The 22,724-nt window shown below is 46.3% G+C and overlaps 1 protein-coding gene across 1 annotated transcript; it reads left to right on the forward strand.

Moving 5' to 3' along the window:
• Positions 1-3,220: 3,220 nt before the first annotated feature.
• On the forward strand, positions 3,221-16,703 carry LOC139931398 (calmodulin-1). The gene is made up of 6 exons (XM_071924889.2): positions 3,221-3,347; positions 8,416-8,446; positions 9,346-9,489; positions 13,974-14,080; positions 14,590-14,725; positions 15,626-16,703. The coding sequence occupies exons 1-6, from the start codon at positions 3,345-3,347 to the stop codon at positions 15,652-15,654; spliced, it is 450 nt and encodes a 149-aa protein (XP_071780990.1). The 5' UTR covers positions 3,221-3,344; the 3' UTR covers positions 15,655-16,703.
• Positions 16,704-22,724: the final 6,021 nt, after the last annotated feature.

Raw genomic sequence — 22,724 nt, forward strand, 5'->3', positions numbered from 1 at the left:
CCTCATTTATCCTTTAAAGGGGCAGCAATGGCCTTAAGGTTAGAAAAGTAGGCTTGTGACCAAAGCGTCGCAAGTTCAAATCCCCAGGTGCGCTGGAAAAGGCAGGCAGGGAGAAATGAACTAGAGATGCCCTGACCTCCTTCACTGGAGCTGCTCAGACTGAATAAACTGGGCAGCTCGAATGTGTGTAAGGCTGTGACTGGCCGTTGCTGGAAAGAGGGCACTATCTCGACTTCCCTGGATAAATAAAGATTAAAAATGTACGTGTGTGTGTGTGAGAGAGAGAGATAAGCTTAGCACTAAGGAAAACCATATGTAACTTTGTACTTCAGCTGATAGTCATTTCCATCTGTGAAACAAAAAAAACTGATTGAGACAAATTCAATAATGCATGTGATTACTTATGATGAATTATTTAATATGTTAAAATGAGTTAGTCTGAGTAACTTGACCTGGTGAGAAGACATCAAGCACATAGCCTGACCTCTAAGTGCTGAGCTGCAGAGATTTGCTGCATTGTGCTAAAACTCGGCCTTTCCACAGTTGATTTGGCCACATAAGTATTAGGTATCTTCATATAGATTCTTGAAGAGTTAAACAGCATGAAAATTTTGATTTTTGAAACTTTCATAAGCCATCACAACTTCAAATACAAGTTTGTTTTACTTCAATGTTTACAAACAACTGCAATGCAAACAAACCTTTTACAGCCTTAAATAAGTAGCTTACAGGTAAAACTCAAGCTTTGTGTGCATTGTCAAATCTTGCATCAAAAGGCTCAATGAGTCAGTTTAGAAGTGAAAAGTTGTCTTCTGGCCACTAATTTCTACAGACGTCACTTTTTTATTTTTTTAAATTTAATACTTCAATCAGTATTCTGCCTGACTGCTATGTGAGCAGTTGTTCAATTCCACACTTTGCCCACTGGGTGGCGCTTTTGTCAGCTGCGCCTCACTCTCACACGGGCTTGAGGACTTGTGTGTAGATGGCAGACAGTTTATTATAATTATGACAACACTGTGATACTATCTGCTTTACCAAATTTTTGCGTCGTCATCCTATCTACCGAATTTCATTATTGAGTTGTATTCTCGAGGCGCAGCTTTGTCAGCCTGAGCCGTGGTGTGTGACCTGAGAGTGAAAGCCATGAATAAGCTCTTTTATCCTTTACTACCCCAGCTGTGTGCAGCCTAAATAAGCACAACAACCCTACCGTGCTTCATTCTTAAACTTCACGTAGGCCTAACTAGAAGACTTTCTGGTAGCCAATGGCAAGTCTCGCACTTCCCATATCGAGCCTATCAAACAACTACCCTGCACTAATAAAACCTGTCACATTTTCCATCCCTCTCAGCCAACCAAATTTGAACCCATGAGATAATTAACGAGGCAGTAGAGAAACGACGGTTAAAGATGCGCTGGTTTTTTAAGTTTCTTGTATTTATATTTATTATATTTCCATCAAGTGCCACTGCCTGGTGCAATGCAGGTCCCACGTAGCCAATCGCTGCTGCCGATACATGGAGTATAATATTGCGGGTCTGCAGCGGCCAATCAGAAACGCCATCACATACCGGCACAGCAAATTCTCCAGTGTCAACCAGGCAGCTTCCTACACTATTAGTATCCTTCCGCGGCGGTAAACTAGTGCGCTGTGTTGGGAGAATCCAACTCTATTCTGAATTCACAAAAAAGGCCAGATGTTGTAGATGGCAATTTCGTATGAATATTTTCCATACAACTCTAACGAATTCATGTTTTTATATGAAAACCATCATTAGAACCATGAAGTGAAGTTGTGAGGTCTCTCAATTATCTGTTCCCACTTAAAGGTGCAGTCTGCATTTTTTTTTTGTTCAAGTCTATGAATTTGAAACGGGCTATGGTTTTCAAAATTGTTTCATATGGTAATAAAATCAATAGAAAATTACATAATAATAGATTCTTGTCCTAGGAGTAGACCTTTATTGAATAATCTGGACTGATAGTTGTAGTTTTAACTGTCTTAACTGTGGTTTGGAGCTATGAATGTAATGTTTATTTCTCTATGCTGTTGTTTGTGGTCTTTTTAATGTGTCGTAACTTATATAAAACCATGTGCAACATAACTTAACGTAACCTAACCTAATGTACACCCTCTTACAATTCAGCATAATTTGGCTGTTGATTCTCCTTGCCATGATAAGGATGAGAGGGCTAGGATAAGGATGATAGCCTTCTTATTGATCATAGTAATAGATGGTGATTGGTTATGATCAGGTAGTGGTAGATGGGTAGGAAGTTAGCAGACCAGCCTGCACCATATTCAAGTCTTACTAGGCGAGTGACAATTACCAAAACCCGGAAAAACAAATTAGTGTACTCTCTCAATCTATCTACCTATCCTCTTCTAGACCTGTGACGATGATGAGGACAGTGATGGTTCAGCCCAACTACAGGCAATTGTATTAGCCTATGTGAGGTTAATTAGGGTGTTTTTGAAACCATTTTGCTTAACTAACTATTTGGGCTCAAGTTGAATTTGGCCCCTCAGTGCTATCTATGTTAAACTGGGATAAATGCTCCCAAAGGCCTATCATACAAACTCTCAACTTGCAAGTCATGGTAGCCTGCAGTTTACTGTAGCTACACAAAACAGACCTGCAGTGTTGTACTAGTAAATAGAAAGGTGTGGAAACTATGACCTCCAGTCGGTGATCATCATAGGGCAAACACGCACCATAAACCAAATCAGTTACATTTTTAGAAGCATTCATTTATGCATTTCTTTTTTCCTTAAAATACGTTATCTATACATAACTTCCATCAGTTTGATAGTGCTTCCAATGATGTAGTCTATAGCTCAGTGAGTTGAGCATAACACTAACACTGGGTTAGGGGTTTGATTCCCCATGGAAAAATGTATGTAGCCAACTGTAAGGTGCTTTGGATAAATATGTCCACTGAAATGCTATTTATTATGTACACTCTTACTGTAAATCATAGTCAAGACTTATGTCAGCCTAAAGAAGTGGGTAAACTGAGATTTTGGTGAGTTTACAGTCCACTACATCCCTACTCCTATAGTAAAAGTAAGAGTTTCAGGATGCTCAACATGCACTGCAGGCGTTTTAGCCAGCGTGATTGGCATGTCTCCGGCTGGAGGCCTGCGCTGCTGCAACAGCGCTGAATTGAAATAAGGAAGTGAGTGATCAGTGCTAGTGTGGCGGAGGGATACACAAGGCAATCCCCATTCTGGCCACGGCCAATATACACACTCCTAACCCGCTAGTGGAACTCCATCTAAGGAACGACCACACTCCTAGTCTGCTTCCATAGACCAACAAGCACACAACCCATCCGACATGGTATGTATCCTCATTCATTCTGAATAGTTAGGAAAATGCATTTTAATTGTAGAAGAGATGTGACGGTTAGAAGTGTAAGCCTGGTGTAGCTTACTGCCTTTCTTTCCCTGTATTTGCGACTCATTCATTGATTCCTCTTATAGGCTATTCTTTTACGCAGAGGAGACAGAAAACGCCCGCAAAGCTCATATTTTTATGGTTATTTAGTTACCGCATGGGATAAAGTGAAGCCCTAATATGGATGATGTTTTATTTGGCTTAGTGGATTTATTTCTGGGACGATGCTCCTCTTCAAAATGGGACAGTATTTCCCTATAACTGCGCAATTCTTACGGCATTATTGGCTATATGGCTATATCGGGTCATGTTGCTGGCCCATAGCTGCATGGTGCAGATCGAATTAATTCTTGGACTAGATTTAATGGTATCGGGATAACTAGCAAGCTATTCTGGGTTATTACAGCATAATTCTGCAGCCATAAGTGCATTAGGCTACATTTTACAATCCGCCTTAGGAGCGCAGGCGTGTTGGGAAGCCTACCTATTAGAAAGATCGGACGAGAGCCCCATGCTGACATTTTTATGACAGACCGAACATGTTACAATCCATCTGTTTGAAAGATATCCATGCTTTATTGTCTGTCTGCTGCTGGTCAGCCGTGTGTCTGAACGGACACTTGAGGCGAGTGCATGAAGGGCGCTTCTCTCGTTTTGAGGAAACGAGCTGGCTCCATTAGGTTTCCCTTTTTCTAGGTTGCACCATCTTGCTGCCTGTCGAGCCGAGCTGTGCCATGATGGGGAATTGCAACATTGTGTCTCGTCAGTTTTCCGCAACGGAAATCGACCATATTCTGTAATTGCAAATGTTATATATACTGTATCGCCCGGCCTGTATGGGCTGCTTCGGAAAAAAAAAAACGATATCAGACGCAGTTCCGCCTTTACTGCAGGCACTGAAGGTTTATCTTCATGTTATGCTGGCTGATTTGGTTGCCTCTTTGCAAATTTTCGATGGTATGCAAATTCTGTGCCAGTGTGAGTTGTCTAAGAAGCTCTTTATGGCTCTGGCTACCACAAAACATCAACAGCTGTAAAGTTTGGTCGACTTTTTCCAAACCAACCTAACGCCAAATATATGTGGATATGAATATTACAGGACCCTCATGCTGCACTCCAGCCCATATATTTTTTGTAAGGCTACACATTACTCTGTAGTGGCTAAAATGCCAGTAAATAAGTATGGATTCCATAGGCCTCAGAGACTTGTGAAATAAAAGGTGAATTACCGTACTCTTCTAACCAATTTCACCAGATGTTTGAGACACACACACACACACACACACACAGTTCTGTGCTGACATCTGCATCCAGCTAATGAAACAGAGTCTTTCCACTAGCTACGTCACATAAGGAGAAGTTACCCAATGGAAATGATCTGGAAGTGGAAAAGAGGCCTTCAAGCTAATCCATTGATTATCAACCTTGATGGATCATTAATGGCCCAAGGGAGTCAAGAAGCCATAGACCTCTTTTCCCCCCTCTGCTGTGATCAAATATCCCATATATGGTATCGAGCTGCGATGCAGTTTCACGTTGCAACGCCGCGCAGTAATTGGAGTGTAAAGCAGAATTGTTATGGAGTTAGCCTGCGTATCAGCATCTCTGAAAAGTTTAATCCACAGGCGTAAGCCCCTTGTCCGCATCAATACACCCATTGAAGTGGAAACAGCCTCCCCCATTGAGGTGGAAGTATCGAATAAGTAGTCGAACCATGCTAAGGCCCTATCCTATTCCTGTTACGCTCTTGTTTGCTGATGCATGTTTAGTAACTCGGAGGACATCTGATCCACTGCAATGAATAATTGATATGCTTGGTGGCCACCCCTAGCCATGTCCCATGTTCCCAGTGTGTAGAAGAGGTAAAGTGCTCCCTATGGTGTGGAGGAGTGCACCCAGCCGCCTTCCACCACCAGGCCATATGGTGGACTGGCCTTGCCCGCAGGGTGCAGTGAGACTGGTGTTGTTTACACCCATCTAGTCTCCCTCCTCCCCTCCAGTCACAGCCCGGCCCAAAGCCCCCTCTGTCTTTTGTCCGGGCTCAAAGAGAAGAGGCGTTCAGCACTCTGTTGAGCTCAATGCCCCTATAGAAAGGGAGTGTGTGCCTGTGTTTGTCACACTGACTCTTTGTGCGTGTCTGTGTGTCACTGTGAATGTGTGTGTATGTGGGAGTGTGTGTGTCACACCCATCTGTCAGAGTGACAGCTGGCTTTGCACCTTTTGCGTTGGTGAATATGGAGTAGCTACTTCAGTAATTGTTTCTACACCTCACACTAACGGACCGGCAAGTCACAGGCACATAAAGCAACGGCTTGGAGTTGTTAAAGGACAAGATATCGGTTGGCACCATTTTGCATCCCCAACCAAATTAAACTGGGTGCTTGCTGGGAAGGAAGCAGAAGGGCGCTATGACATCAAGTAAGAGCAAAAGATACAGCTCAGTGGCCCAGTGAACTGCTGCCTTCCTCAGCCCCGCTTGGAGCTCTGCTGGGGCCGGCTGCCGGGCAACAGTGGGAGTGGTTGACCCACTCGTGCCAGCGAGCCACTGCCAGGATCCCCCCACCTATTCCTCTACAAGCTGTCGTTAAGGCTGGAAGCCTGGCAATGTACAGCCCTCTCCATAGGACAGCGTGGACTGTGAATCAGAGGGAGTTTCCTCTGAGCAGTGTGTCAGGGAAAGAGAGAGAGAGAGAAATAGAAAGACACACAGAGGGGAAAGGCCTCGAAGAGTAGGAGTTGGTACAGGCTGAGTTCCAAGAGCCAGGGGAAGAAGGAGGGAAAGGGAGAGGAGGAAGGGATGGGCCGGTAGTGGGCCTGGTGGCGCAGCAGCACTGTGAGGCCCAGCAGCCTGGGTCGTAGCCAGGGGAGGATCCATAGCACTGAGTCACCAAACCCCACACCCAGTCCTCTTAGAGAGACAGCAGGAGACAGCAAGGCAAAGGAGGAGAGACACAGCGAGAGATGCACACCAAGACAGAGAGGGAGAGCAAGAGAGAGATAGAAGGGAAAGGGGGGGGAAGGGGCACAGGAAGATGGAGAAGGCGCTGTAAGAGCAAGGAGGAGAGAGAGAATATTGGTCAGAAGAGGGGGCATGTTAGCAATGTCGATCCCCCCCTCCATCCCCACCCTTCAATGACAGCAGAGTCGTTTTGTCTCTTGACATTTCACAAATCTCACAGATGGAAATAGAGACAGGAAAGGGGGCAGGGAGAGAGAAGAAAAGCAAAGGCTATTGTGTGCAGGACAGGTTATTGAATCATGTCAGCTAATCGTATGAGGGCCGCTGAGGTTATCCATGAACCCTCGCTGGCCGGATCGATCCCTCCCGTGGCTACTACTCAAGCCAAGAGCAGCAGCCTATTGTTTTGTAAAGGCCCAAGCTAAAGGGCATCTACCCGTGTGTCATGCGGTGATCTGATAAATTCTATCCGGTCTAACTGAATCGAGTCATTACGCAACAAATTCAATTTTCTGTCTTGATTTATAGAATAGAAAACCCTCTCCTCCGCACAGAGACTTGGCAAGGCTCAGGTCCCCACAGCCATGTGATATAAGTATGGCTTTGTTATTTGGCGTGTGCTTAGCTGTATCCAAAGCCAGATTGCTTGTGCAAACACATAAACACACCGATGGGCTGTAGGAATTTGCTTTCAGGCAGAACTGGCTCCTCTGACTAATTCACAGGAAACATGGGGATGGAAAGTAATGGTGTTGAGGAAGAATACCATTAATAGGGACTGTGTGTGTGTGTGTGTGCGCGTGCGTGTGTGTGTACACATGCATATGAGATGCACAAGAGTACATGTGCGCTTGTGTGTTTGCGTAGATGTGTGTGCACGAGTGTAAAGATTCAAATACATCTGTGTAAGTGTGTGTGTGGGTGTCTGTCCATTCGTGTTCGTCTGTGTGTGTTCCTGTTTTACTGCCAAGCAGAATGACGTCAGTGGTCTGTTAACAATAATAATAATAAGCTTCTCTTTTCTCAAACGGGGAAGGGAGGGCACCTGTGGGAGGTGCCATGTGTACCACAAGCCTCGCATTCACACTTTACTGCTGAGGATGTTTGTTTGAAATCAGTGGCTCCTTCACAAAGCGCGATCCGTCTGTGTTAAATGCCTGGCAGTGGATGCACACTTCCAAGCCATTTAAAGCCTGTGTGAGTCACTCGCAGCCATTAGAGAGCCTAGCTAGTGGAGGGAACAGGCTGGGAGGGGAACCAAACCGCGCCAACCCAGCAGGCCCTTTTCCCTGCTGGTGGGCAGCAATAGGACCATGGAAAACACTCCCATGCTGATATGTCCTGAAACAACCCCGCCTAAACATTCTCTGCTGGCCTGGAGACAATCCTTTATCCTTTTTATCACATTGTCTCGTTGCCCTGCAGTCCCTCTTTATTAATGGACCACTTGTGAAGACAGCAATATATTCAGTCATTCTACTCTTTGTACATAGTGTGAGTCAGTCTCTAGAAGCCACTCCTCGGGTGAATGACTGGAAGTATTAGCACGTCGTAAAGGCAGTTTCTTGCAGTCTAACAAACAAATGAAATCTTTCAAAAGTTCCATTATGTTTGAGATATCTTGTTAGCTTCCAATGGGCATTCGGGTCTTCAACTATTCTAATGGCATTTCTAGGGACAAAATCATTTGAGCATGCTCTAATTCTGCTTAGAAAAGAATGACATTTGCAAATGATGCACAAAAAATAAATTGCTGCATATGTCAATCCAAATATTGAAAAAAAGGATTTCATTTGAGGTATCATCATCATCGAAAAAATCTTGATACCCATTGGAAAGCCAAGAGTAGATTCTGGCTGAGGCCTCTGGTGAAGTCTCAGCACTGAGGTCGACCGACCCCTGAACACTGCTCTCAGTGTTGAGATGTTTGGTTGGTGGGTGGGGATGATGTGGGCTGTAATGACGAAACAGTTTGGTATTTGGAATAATTGCGTGTTGAGTAACTTGTTTGTTTGTTTCCCCCCCCCCTCCCCCCTTTTTTTCCAACCACAGGCTGACCAACTAACAGAGGAGCAGATTGCAGGTAGGAACAAGAGAATTTTTGCTGCCTTCCCTCCCCTCACAACCCACAGTTTACTGACTTTTGGTGGATCAATGACAACCTCACTTGTGTGTTATTCAGTAAAATCTCTCCATCGCATGAGAGAGGTTACAGAGGCACCTCTCATTAGCTGTTCTGTTCGCTTCTACGTCAACTGACAGAGAACATCATGAAAGGGAATATCGGAGAGTTTGGAGGCCGTCTTCCCTCGGTAGTTCATTAGCTTTTCAGACTGCACAGTGAAGATGCACAGGAAATGAGGAGAAAGAAATATTTACAGCATAGCATGAGTCAGGACTCAAACCCATGCAGCCACAGCGCACAGACAGTTTTCCAGGCGAGCATGCAAGTCCGCCTTGTGATATTCTTGATAAATAAAGTGATGTGGGCTTTGTACTAAATCTGGAGGCTGTTCTGTTTCTTCTTAGTCAAACCCCCTCTGCAGCTAATTAGTTTGTGCTAAGGCTCCAAGGCTAATGCTCGCTCTTGCCTGCACTTCAGATATCGTACCCTGGATGGGCTTCTAGGGCCCTTTCTTTAGAAGCCCGCCGGTACCAAGAGACAGCTCATACACACATTGAAGTACTTGGAGTGAAATCTGTTAGCTTTTTTCAACTTCCAATCTTCTGCTTTGCTGTCTTTTGTCACAGTATGAGATAAGATTCCTCTATAGCTTTAGAGCTCAGCACATTTACAACTACAGTTTAGTTCACACTCGTGAGCCAATTTATAGACAGCCATCCACTTAGTCACCACAGCCACTGTAACCACATCCCTAAAAGGATTGATTAGCCTTCATGACCTGACCATCAGGTCCTAACCTAACCCATTTTGGTAACAGTAATGGTAATCTAACCTCTACCCCTACCCCACCCCTGCAGAGTTCAAGGAGGCTTTCTCCTTATTCGACAAGGATGGCGACGGCACCATCACCACCAAAGAGCTGGGCACCGTCATGAGGTCGCTGGGCCAGAACCCCACAGAGGCCGAGCTGCAGGACATGATCAATGAGGTGGATGCTGACGGTCAGTATACACACGCTCGATTGACCCACGATATAAAAGCAGAAGCGACAAAGCCACTTCTGATTGGTGCAAAATGAGGAAGCTGTAAGACACTCATTTCTGATTTATCAGAAATATATAAGTGCTGTGTCAAAGAGGTCACATCAGGTTGGTGCCAAATAAGGAAACAGAGTTAGACAATCCCTCTTGATTGGTCCCAGATGAGGAAGTTGAGATAGGAATCAGAAGTACCTTTATTATCCAAATACATTGCTAATATCCTAATTGCTAATACTTTTCACACAACACAGATTTCCCATTGCACATGGTACACAGATAGAACCTCAAATACGGTGCTAATAGGACAATTAAGGACATAACCACTCAGTCATTCCAAATTTGTGCCCAATCCTAAGGGACAAAATGAAGACTGGACTGAGTCATCATGAGGTGCTAGAAATGTCCTTATGTTACATAGGCAGTAAGGATTTTCAGCTATCTGGTGGATCTTATTCACTCTAAGTGTGCAAAATATGTCACTCGACTTGTCTTGAAAGTCCATTTCTGGGTCTATTCACCGGGGAATCTGTTTAAACTCAACAGAGTGGAAGGTAAGCAGTTAAACTGTCCTTGCAACGGCTTACCAACCTGCTTAGTTGTCATTTTAAATCTATAGTTAGCAAGAGGGAAGTATTTAATATTGTGTCAACAAGGGGGATGTCATCCCTTTGCCATCAGCCATCAAATTGGCCCTTCACTGTTTACTCTTCCTTTTTCTTTCAACTGAATGAACTACAACTGACACTCCTAACTGGAGGACAGTAACAACTATACACTTGTCACCCATTCCCTTTCCAGTGGCATCATTTCCATCGCATTAATTTCCTCTAACTAGTACAAGCACAAGATGACAAGGACAAGAATTTGGGAGATCAGTTTAGGTCTTGAACCATATTTTCAGATTCACATTTTTCTGCAGGATTTCAATCATAAAACCTCTGTTACAAATGCGCACGGAATTACACTGAGCGTCCATCACCGCCCCATCTCGAAACACATTTCAGTGGTGTTGTTGCCTACCTCCCTCCCTCTGTGCCAACTGTCCGCCAACTGTCCAAGCCAACTGTCCAGCCAGCTACTTTTTCAGATGACGTGTCCCTGTTCTGTGTCAGCAGTTTAGTCACTGTGCGTTTCACTCCATCATAGTTGACAATGTCAGAGATATATATGAGCAGGAGGTGCTGCCAGTGCTGGTGAGTAGAGCGGGCTAAGTGTCAAAAGGCTGTCACAGTGTTGGCACCAGTGCTGAGAGGCCATCAAGGGCCATTATTCAGACAGACAGACAGATTCTACTTCTACTCACCCTGTCCTCCTATCCCACCCTCCTCTATTCACTCAATCTCTTTCCTCCACTGCGCTACGACCGAGAGAGAGACAGATATGTAGAGAGACAGATAGGGAGAGGAGCCCAAGGAGTTGGCTCGTAGCTCACTACCTGGCCGTCCTTGGGCTTTGGGGTCGGGGAGGTTAGCTGTCAGTGGGCCTCTACCCCAGTGGTGCGCTGTCAGCTTATAGGATTTCGTAAATGGGGCCACATTGATCAGGAGAAATCAATCGCACCGCAGCTTGGCAGCCCCTTTATTGAAACGTCCTCCCACTACCACCCCCCCCCCCCCCCCACCCACCCCCCCACAACCCCCCCCCCCCCCCCCCCACCCACCCCCCCCCCACACACACACACACACACACACACATACACACACACACATAAACACCTCCCCCCACTTCCCTGTTACACCCAAGTGCAAGCACGTACACTCAAACGTACACACACAAACACACACGCACGCACACACACACACCATCACTAACATCCCCTTGTTCTGCCTCTGCCTCCCTTGGCTGATGCAATCTAGGTCAGACAGCAATGAAGCTAGTAATGGAAAATAAAAGTGGTTACATAAGGCCTCTCTGCGCTTTGCACATCCAGTACCCACATAGGCAGCCATGGGTTGTCAGCTTGCCCATTGAAAATCAGCTTTATTTACCAAACAAGGACGCTGTGGCAATGAATGACAATGAATGAAAAACAGGATGGTTGGCTTAAGCCAGATAAAGAGAGCTGTTAAAAGGAATGGCCTCTTGGCTATGTGATTAAAGCCAAGGCACAACTTATCAACAGCATGGATGATGGTATGAAATTATCTAATAATGGGTCGATTCAAATCATAGGCGAAATTGCTGCCGTTTATCTTAGAATTACACAGACTGGGATACTAGCAAGCCACAACTGCTTAAATTTATACAAGGCTGTCATTGTTCCACTTGGCAGGCTTACAGACCCAGGTAAAAATATATTTGAATATGGTTTCAAGTTAAGATGTGCTTCAATTAAAACACCAGATGCATTAACATATAAAAATAACTTGCAAGACAAGTTAAATGATTTAATTATGGATTCAATATTTATTTTGCCCAGGTCCAGACCAACATACTACCTTTAGCCCAACCACAGCATTCGTCATCATTACACAAGCCTGCCATTCTAACCTCAGGCACGCAAGGTTGCTTTATAACGCAGGAAAAGGATGACCACACACACAAGTGCACCGAGATGCCTCAGTCTTCTATAGTTTGCGTCAGCACCTCTTATGTGTAATCGCACCGTCTCCCACTCGGTTCACTCCTTATATTCTCTCCTCTCCACATCTCTCTCATCTCCATCTCTCTCTACCACCCACTCACTCCCTCCCTCCCTTTCTCTCTCTTTCCCTCCCACCATTTTCTCTCCCTTCCCGCCTCCCTTCCACCCCGTCTTCATCCCTCCTTACTTCTGTCCCTCCCCTCCTCCCTCCTCCACAGCAGCAGCTGGCCTAAGGTTCAGTTGAGCACAGCAGATATCACTCAAGGGCCCCCTTCCTTCCCTAGTCATTGTTCCTCCGGTGATGGTTTCCCAGCGGTAGTGCTGCCCTTCTTGAAGACTGGGACTTCCCCTCCACCCTTCCTCCCAACCCCCAGTGGCAGCATGTGTTCCCTCGGCGCTGCTGGCTGTCTCTCTGTGTTAGATAACAGGTCCTTAGATCGTTACCCCGGGCCATTAGATCACCATCTGCCCCATCACATTACCGCTTGTCTGCTCGTTCACACTCTCTCTCTCTTCATTCTCCCATGCTCTTGTTCCCTCTTTCTCTCTCTCTCATCCCACCGAGGCTTGCTCTTTCTTTGGTTAATCCGAGTGTAGCAATCCCCCCCCCCCCCCCCCCCACCCCTCTTTCCCACCCCAAGGCTAATCCTGCTGGGTGCTTTGCCCTCAATGTCCCTGACCTTCCCTTCAATCCTGACGCAAATTTCTCTTTTTTTTTTCAGCTGTTAATTGTAATACAGATTCCCCCCCTCCCTCCTCCCACACACACACACACACACACACACACGCCTACCTGCCTCTTACAACGCAGCAGTGATTAATTCCTTTATCACTACAATCCCACCCACTCGCAACGTCTCCAGGTCTACATGAAAGCAAGGCTTACCACCATCATCGAGCTCACCACCACCACCACCACCACCATCCCTCCCTTCCTCCCTCCTGTGGGTGAGATCACAGATCCTTCCCCCCTGTCAAGAGGGCCTGATCCCCGGGTAATCCTGCCTTGACAACAGCAACATGGATATTGATCCCGCCACACGCATACACACGCCACCGACACAGCGGCTGCCATTTACCACCACCAGTATCACCACCTCCGATTCGTCTATCCGACTTCTCCCCCACACACACAGACGTGCGAACGCAGTGAAGCGAAAGAGGGATGAAGAGAGGGACTTTGAGGATGGAGAGAAGAGGTAGAGATGGATGAAAGGAGGGTAGGAGGGAGCATCTGGATTCTTGCAACCTCCCCCCCCCCCCCCCTCCTCCTCATCCTTCCCCCTCCCTCTCCAGGCAGGGTTTGTGACAGGGGGAGCAGGAGAGACGAGCCTTTGATTTATGGAGGCTCGCAGAAGGCCAGGCTGTATGTCTGCATTATGGATGACTGGCCATGGGTCCTCCCTGCAATCCTGCTGCGCTGTGTATAACATACGCAACCTCCTCCTCCCAGGGCTTCCCTGAGGAGGAAGGGGAAACACACACTCGTACACATACATCCACTTCCTCCGCCCCCCCCCCCCTCCTGCGGTAGCTGTGTTTACGGCAGGAAGGAAGGTGTATACAGAAATGATTTGAGGGGTGTTTCCCTCTCTGTCTCAAGTTGCACTGTCATTGCCAGGAATGACTCTCAAGCGGCTGGAAAAATGATGTCCCATAGTATAATGTAAACAGTAGAATTAGGTTTCACACATGGGGGGGAGGGGGGGGACACCTGAACATAAGGACCGGTGGACCGAATGAATATGTCAGGTGCTTTTCATCAACTAAATGCTCAGTTATTTTTATCTGTATCTCAATTTGCTTTTAAGTAATTGCAATTTCAGCTGATTAAATGTGCCTGTGTGATCTCCCGTTCCAGGTAATGGAACCATTGACTTCCCTGAATTCCTGACCATGATGGCCAGAAAAATGAAGGACACAGACAGCGAGGAGGAGATCCGCGAGGCTTTCCGGGTATTTGACAAGGTAAACCAGGTTAACACTTTGTAGTGCTAATTACAGGAAGTTCACACAGTACAATGGCCATCAGAGGAAATCGTAGGAATTTCATGCTTGGCAAGTCCGTTTTATGCAATGTCACAGGTCTAACTTTTTATATCCATTTTTAAGATTTTTTTTATGTGACCCCAGAAAGACTAGCTTACTGCTTTGGTATCAGCTAATGGGGGATGCTTTAAATAGACATTATGACCCTTAAGAAATTTCACACTTAAGAAATTTCACACTTGCCTTGACAACAGCAACATGGATAAATTTCACACTTGACAGGCCAGTTCAATACTAAATAAAGTCACCCTGAGGTAAGAAACATCGTCATCAGATATACCCTAGTGTTCCTGACTTCCCGTTCGCTTGGTGCCTGTTGCTACGTCGGCTCATTAATCGATCTGGTGGGAATTCTTTGCCCCGTCGCTCATCAACCTATGGGATTTTTGCATTTCTCACATTTGACGCCGTGTTGTGTGCGTTTCCAGGACGGAAATGGCTACATCAGCGCCGCAGAGCTCCGTCATGTCATGACGAACCTGGGGGAGAAGCTAACAGACGAGGAAGTGGACGAGATGATCAGAGAAGCAGACATTGACGGAGATGGACAGGTCAACTACGAAGGTAAAAAAAAAAAAAACAAGGAAAACAACAACCAGGGGAGCTAAAAGATGGGTGTTTGTAGGAGATATTTCTTTGAATACGAGCTTGAGGAAAGGAAACTAATACCGAATTTTGATGATGCACATAGTTTTAGTGTCTAGTCCATGGTCTGATCCTTTATTAAAGAGGGGGACCAGGACACTTCATTTTCCAAGCTGTGTATTTCTCTGAGGGCGACAGCAAGCCGCGGAGTGCAGGACAAGCCAGCCACACGTAATATTAGTTATTAGATAGGGGCTATAGATGGAGCCTACTGAAATAGAGATGGGAGAAAGCCATCCTTCTGAATTATCATCACTGCGCCAGGAGCCTTTTCACTCTTTCTTTCTCCCTGCCTCTCTCTCTCTCTCTCTCTCTCACACTATCTTTTTGCCTTCCCCCTACTGTCGGTCCCTCAGCGCATTACACGAGAGACTGCGCTCATTTTCTAGAAGGCTGTTGATATATTATGAACAGTCCATAAGTCTTGGCTGAAAAGTGCCCTACTTTTACACTCCCATTGTGCTATGAACAGAATATGTACTGTATGGACGATGAAAGCCCTCCCTGTTATTTATTTATTTATTTATTTAGTGTGTGTGTGTGTGTGTATCATCATTGCTCCACAACTGTAACCACAACGCAACAGCTTTTTAATCAAATGGGCTTAATGAGATGAACATGGAAGCCGTTTGGAAAGGGGACACTAATTAGGATGTGTGTTCTGAACCTGCTCAAGTTGATTAAAAAATTAATAAAGCATTTAACAATTTAGCAGGTGACTGCCCCTCCTGGCGACGGGCCAAAGTCTCTGCCCTAACCCTGATGTCCTGTTGTCTTTTTGTCCCATCTCTCTCTCCATCTCTCTGTCCCTCTCTGCAGAGTTTGTACAGATGATGACTGCAAAGTGAAGCTTGCCCGCCCCGTCCTGTCCCCTCTTAGAAGAAAAAAAAAAAAAAAATCAAAATGTTTTACTTACCTCTTGGAAAAAAAAAATGTTCATTTATTCATACTGTTTCTGTATAGAAAATAATTGAATGTTGAAATAAAATATCCTTCTGTCCACACAGGAAAAATATAAAAATATACAAAAAATATCTGCATGAAAATGATGGTTAGTGATCCTGTCCCCTCCCCCCGGAGATCAGTTTAGCATCAGTACTTAACAAGAAAAAAAAATAACAACAACCCTGTAACTACTACCTTCAAACTAAAGCAAAAGCATTTGGCGAACTCCTTCCAGTTCCATTTGCTAGTGGTAAATGTCTGGGCTGGCCATCTCTTCTCTTCTTTCTCTCTGTTTTCTGTTCTTCATGCATGCAGCTTGAGACCGGAGCACTAACCCCCCGCCCCCATCCTCCCTCCGGGCTACCAGAGCGTGCTGATTCCACTATAAGCTGTCCTCTTGTTGGTTTGGTACAGTTTTTTTGTATTTGGAGAGGAACCCTGTACTGTTAAGATGAGAGAATATACCAGGTTCTAACTCAAGCGTAAAGTGGAATGGGACTTAATTGTATGCTAGATAAAAAGAGAAAAAAAAACAATGTACAAAAAAAAAATACATTTTCAAATGTTTGGCATGTTCTTTTGTTTTTGTTATGTTATTTGGACGGCCATCTTACTAGTTGTGCGTCCTGCCCTTTTCAAAGGGGGGGGACATAAGAGTCTTACGGTGAGCTTTTTCTTTTTCTTTTTCTTTTCTTTTTTTGCTGAGATGGAGTGTCTGTCCTCTTTCTGGCAAGAGAGAATCACTGGCCTTCACTTTTTTCTTTTTCTTCTTCTGTTTCTCGACTCAGACACGAGCATAGTGAGGGGTGTACTGTGTCCGCAGCGCATGCTGTTCAGAGTGTCAGCACACCAGTCTTTGCGACTGTTCATCTGAGTTCAGTTTACATTCATTCCAAGTTGTACATGCTAGTCTTTATTTTTTTTTTTCAAATAAAAAAGACCATGAACTTTATCGTGTCTCATGTCATGTCGTTATTCTGAGTAATTCAAGTCTGATGCCCGATTGTCTAAGATGATCTACAAAGATAGCATCACAGCCTGTAAGATATGGGTCCAATGGCGTATTGTTTACCAAATAGACAAATGTGTCAACAATAAATCATCATAAGCATCATTCTTTCAATCTGTTATTTAGCGTACTTGATGCTGAGCAGAGCTAGCTGCAGAGACAGGTAGGGCCTATATATAATACTATGTGTTCCATTACATGGCAGGGAGGCTGCGGAGAGAGAGAGAGTAGCTCACAGGGGAGGGAGAGGCAGCAGAGCAGTGTTTGCTCTCGCTCAGCCGTGGATATACATACACATCTATGACGCCTCTCCTCTCTCTCAAGACCCAGCTGGTTGCTAAGCAACAGGAGCATGCTGTAACTGGGGTGTCGGGGGTTTTTGAAAAGGCAAGTGGGAGTTTGAATAAACCCTCCTGCTGCTGCCTATGACTCCATGTTGGCTTGTCCTAGTAAGGCAAACCAGGCCACAACTGGCGTGTTAACTTTCCAAAAGCACACGCATACACACTTGCACACACACACACACACACACACAGTACAGGACAGACGGGCAGGTCGCAGCCATGCCTCCAACATGATGCTGCCTAAAAGTCCAAAAAGTCAAGTAACTGCCACATTGTTTGACCATATTTGGGCTGTGATTTGACCATGTTTGGAAAGGAGTAAAGATAGGCTGAGACGGGCCTCCACCCACCACACACACACACACCAGGCTAGTCTAAGCATGAAGCTAACCAAAGGTGAGCATTTCCCTTCATCACACCCCTACACATGCACACGCAGATAGTCTTAACATAGAAACATCTTTTGTTTTACATCTAGATGGGGGATTCTACTTTCTGTCGAGGAGAAAGTACATAAAAATTCCCTGCATTCCTGATACGCTCATTATCTCTGTAGATCTGTTTTGAATTATATGTCATTTAGCTTCGGTAGAACGAGCCTGGACAACATTAAACTGAGGTTAAATGAAGGGTGGGCAACAACGACCAGGGTGGGAAATTACTACCACTACTACTACTGGTAGTTACTGGCAAGTTTGCTGTCAATTGTCATGAAATACTTTGGCATTCCAGAAATCAATTTGGCTTGTCAAATAGTAAAAGTTAGTTTTCCTCCCTAATGAGGATGCTGTCTGAGCTCCTCTCACCACATCAGATCACTGTGGCACTACCCACCCCACGACTGCAGCATAAACACACACACACACATACATTATGCAAGGCTGAACACATGCAAGGTGCACATGCCTACACTCTGACATACACATATCAACCCATACAAACACACACACGCCACTGAGCAGAGGACAAACCCACTGGGACGTGGCTTCGCTGGTAGGTCCGTGCCGCCGCCCAACACGTCAACCGGCCAATGAGGCGAAACTAAACACGCCCTGTCGACCAATCCCTGGACAGAGAGAGAGAGAGAGGGGGGTGTAGTTACAGGGGTGAGGATAGGGCGCGGAGTCTGTGGGTTCCCTGCAAAAGGCCTCCCCTCCTCTCGGGGGGGGGAAGGGACACCTGAGCACCCTGGGGGTTAAATTAAGCACATCAATATTTCACGTGTAAATGAAGCAGCACACTGCGGAGGCAGTAAGGCGAGAAGGATTGACCGGGCAGAGAGACCGGGCCCTATCACGTATCAGCGCCCCTGGAAAGAACAGGCACACTGATGAGACGCCCCGTGAAATACAGCAGGAGTGTGTGTGCGTGTGTGTGTGTGCATGCATGCCTCTAGTACAAGAGTTTGTGTGTGTATGTGTGCATGTGCTTGTATGGGTCAATGTGAGTATGTCTATCAGAGAGTAGGTGTGTGCATCCTGCATGTACTCAACCTTGCCTAACATTGTGTGTGTGCATGTGTGTGTGTGTGTGTGTGTGTGTGTGTGTGTATGTGTGTGTGCACGCATGCTCTGTGCATGTGTGTGGTGACACGGAGCCCTGTTTGTTGGTGTAGTTGCATTAGCAGGTTAGGGAAGTAGACTTGATGAGGTGAGCTGAGCCAGGAACAACATCAATATGGGGAAGCTTCTAGCACTTTCTACCAAGCACACACACACACACACACACACACACACACACAGTAGTAGCCATTGTAGAAGTCCATTAGCACTAGCCTATTCTTTTTTGGATGTTGTTACACAGAACTGAACAAGCATATTGTAACTGCCAGGCCATTTCTTGTGCCTTCTGTTGGCTGTAAAGACGATAATATTTTAAAGGGAACAGACCAATTCTCTCTAAAATGAAAGCTAGTGTGTAACAAGCACTGTAGTACAGAAAAGGGAGTTTTATGAAGGCTTCATCTTTGTGTACGCACATGCATGTACACACACAAACAAATACACATCCACATTCAAACACGCACTTCGGCACACACATACACACTACCCTACCCTAGAGCTCTCTGTATTCCTTTGTCTCTTGTGTATAATGACTGCCTGGGCCTCACCTGGGGGGAACACAACAACTTTCTTCTTTCTTCATTATTGTATTTGATCTTATTCTTTAAAAGCCTCCCTTTCCCAGTCTTTATTTCCCTGTATTATTCATGCCGAAGAAACAAAGACACCTACAGTAATTAGGTCGTATGGATTTAGCCATAATGTTTTTGCAGCCTCGCTGCTTATTATGGGCCTTGGAGGGTCATTCTCACCGTGTTGCGCTAATGACGACTGTAGAGGTGGTGGAGCAGAGCGCTGCAGGAGGCTCGGCTGTTCCTGCTCCTGGCACTCTGCGTCGAGTCCCCCCATCGTATCCCATCCCAACACAACCCAGCTAGCTCCCCTCTAAATCAGCCCCGCGCCTTTTCAATTACTGGGAGCAGCGTGGGTCTCTCACTAACTCTCTTTCTCTCAACCTCTAATAGCCCCATCTCTCTCTTTTTTATCTCCCTCTCTCTCTCTCTCTCTGTCATTCTCTCCATCTTGTTTTCTCTCTCTTCTCTCTCTCTTCTCTCTCTCTCTCTCTTTCCCCCTCATTACCTTGCTCTCTCTCCTCTGCCTGCCCCGTTTGTCTTACGGTGCATTTTCATTTTTATGGACTCCCATCACTCTTCTGTTTTTTATTTGATTTTTTTTCCCCCAACTCCCTTTATGGTGCGTCAGTGTCACCGTCACCGTCTTTGGGCTTTTCCTCATCGGTGCCAGCCCCCCCCCCCCACCCCCCCTTCTATTTACCTAGAAGAATAGGCTCATCCATCTTTGATTGTTGTGAAATATTACGGCGGTGTCACGACAACCAAGCCTCCCCGAACCTCATGCAATATTCAGAGGCGATGATATAAGATTCCTGCTAATGAAAAAAACAGCAGGCAATACAAACAGCCCTTTAATAACAGCCTGGCAGAACAGCCTGCTCCCTGTTGAGCTCTGAGACTGCACTCTGTCAACTGCTTGTGACCAGGGGCTGTGAGACCCATACATCAACACCAGGACCCTGGGGTGCAGGCACCAGCACCCATGGTTCTCCGCCTGTGCCAGCACCTGGCTGCACCGTGAGGCCCGCCAGTCTGCGCCGTGGGGCCCACCTGCACCGCGGGGCTTATCTACGTCACAGAGACAATTATGAGCATCGTAGGGACAATCTGTAGCACGGAATTCACGTCCAGCCATGCTAAACCTCCCTTTGAAATGCATATATTGTATCGGGTATAGTAGGGATGGGAGACATTGTCAACATGATGCTGAGAGGGACAGTAAAGCTGTGCATGTAGGGAGTTCAAGCGGGGGAGTTTACACCTCCCCCGCTTGTGCTCTGGATACCCCTTGCCTTGCAATACACACACACACACACACACATATATATGCAAACACGCACACATCTGAATGCAGAACAAATGCATACACATGCAGAAAACAAATACACCCACTCACTTGCATACAAAGACACACACACACGCACACACACACACACACACACACACACACACACACAACACACATGGGGAGGGGGCTGACTTAGTGGCAGTGGATTGCGTCAGCGTCAGCAGCTCTTCCAGGGGGATAAACCCCCGGGCTGAGAGAGAGAGAGAGAGAGAGGCAGAGAGAGAGAGAGGCAGAGAGAGAGAGGGGGGAGGGAGAGAGAGAGAGAGAGAAATAGTGAAATACATCAATGCAGAGAGAGCGATACAGAAAGAGACAAGAAGGAGACGCAGAGAGAAGAACAAGAAGGAAGGAGGCAGCGAAGGGGGAGGGAGGACAAACGAGGCAGAGGGAGTGGAAGGAAGGAGGAGGGAGTCAAGAGGAGGAGGAGGAGAGAGAAAGTGCTGAGCTGGGATCCTCCTGCTAGGGATTTCCTCCTTCTGATGTATTTCCCCTTTTTTTTTTTTTTTTTTTTTTACCGCAACGTAATCTTTCCTGGTCGTCCTGGTGTACATTCCCTGCCAATAGCCCAATGCTGCACACCGCCGCCATCACATCAAACACTGCTGCTTCAGACCTGCTGAGCCTCGTCCTGCCCTGCCCTGTCCTGCCTTGACCGCATTTAAACTCACGGCCAACCGCCGCAGATTGGCACCAGCCTGGCACCGGAGAGAGGGATGAGGGGGAAAGAGAGGGAGATAAGGGCAAGAGAAGGAGGAAGGGGGGGGGGGGGAGGGAGGGAGGGAGGGAGGGAGGGAGGGGGCGAGGGAAAAGGGCCAGTCTTGCAGAGGCAATGCAGAGGCAATAGAATGCAAATGCAACATAATGCAGTGGTGTTGGTGAAGTGGAGGCATTGCAGATGGGACAGGGCAAGGACGTCCAAGAGAATACAGTTACGCCAAGCCCCCACTGGGCCCCGAGTGATGGTGTTTGAAATGCACCCTAGACCTTGATGGACGTATGAATTATGTGTTGGTACGCAATGGAAATGCGTAAGAGTAGCCGCAGATGAAACTGAGAATGCCCAGAGCTTGTTGTGTGGCACAGCATCTAATCTAGCTTCTGCTCCCTCCCTGCTGTACGCACCGGCACACACGCACACACACACGCACACACACACGCACGCACACAGACACATGTACATGCCCACACTAATGTACAGACAGACGGAGACACACACGTACCCCACTGTTCAATTATTCACAATCAATATACGCAACGTCTGAACAAAACACAAACACAACAGCTCAGATGTACCTCGACACAAAAGAAGTCATTACTATGGATAGGCCGGGGCTTGAGTAATGTGGACACAGCAACCCACATTGACGTAGTGCAGAGTAATACAATTTTCAGAAGTAATCTTGTTTCAAGTCTTGTTAGACTGCGTACACTCAGAGACTCACAACACCACTCCCTCTCCCCTCTGCTGCGAACAAGTCTGGAGAATGTTCCCTTAAATGTTAACGTCCTCCTTTTCTGATTTAATAATTCAATAAAGCTAAACTTAAAATGGTCTGTGCTCTCTCTGGGCTGCCAGGAACAATTCAATTAGCCAGACAACGTGTTGTGACAGCCGGATTTATGCTTAGCTCCCTTATTTGTACGTCTTGTTTGTGTAACCCCCCAGCCCCAACCACCTCTCTGTCTTTTTCTCTCTCCCTCTATCTCTCTCTCTGTCTGTTCTTCCTGCATTGACAGTATATTTGAGTGCCAAGCAAGCTGAGGCAACTAGCCGACTCAGAGTTTTTTTTGTCCTGCTGTGACGAGCCGGCGGTCACATTTTGTGCTGTGGAAAAAAAACCTGCTGTCAAGTGGTGGTTGGGAGAGGCAGAAAGAGCTACGGGGCTATGTGATGGGAATGGAGAGGTTCTCCGCACTTGTATAATATCCTATGTGAAAGGTGCTGACAGGCGACAGTGTTAGAAGGGCAGCACATTCATTCCCAGGATGGGTCAGTCAGCCAACCATCAGGGAAGGCTAATCCCGAACTGTGTTGAATGACAGAGGGCCGACTGTCAGCAAGTGACAAAGCCTCGCTCTCTCTCCGCACCACACTGAGGCTCCATCACACAGCAGCCCCGCCCTGCTGGGACATG

This window comes from Centroberyx gerrardi, chromosome 18 (assembly GCF_048128805.1).
Source record: "Centroberyx gerrardi isolate f3 chromosome 18, fCenGer3.hap1.cur.20231027, whole genome shotgun sequence".
Taxonomy (NCBI): domain Eukaryota; kingdom Metazoa; phylum Chordata; class Actinopteri; order Beryciformes; family Berycidae; genus Centroberyx; species Centroberyx gerrardi.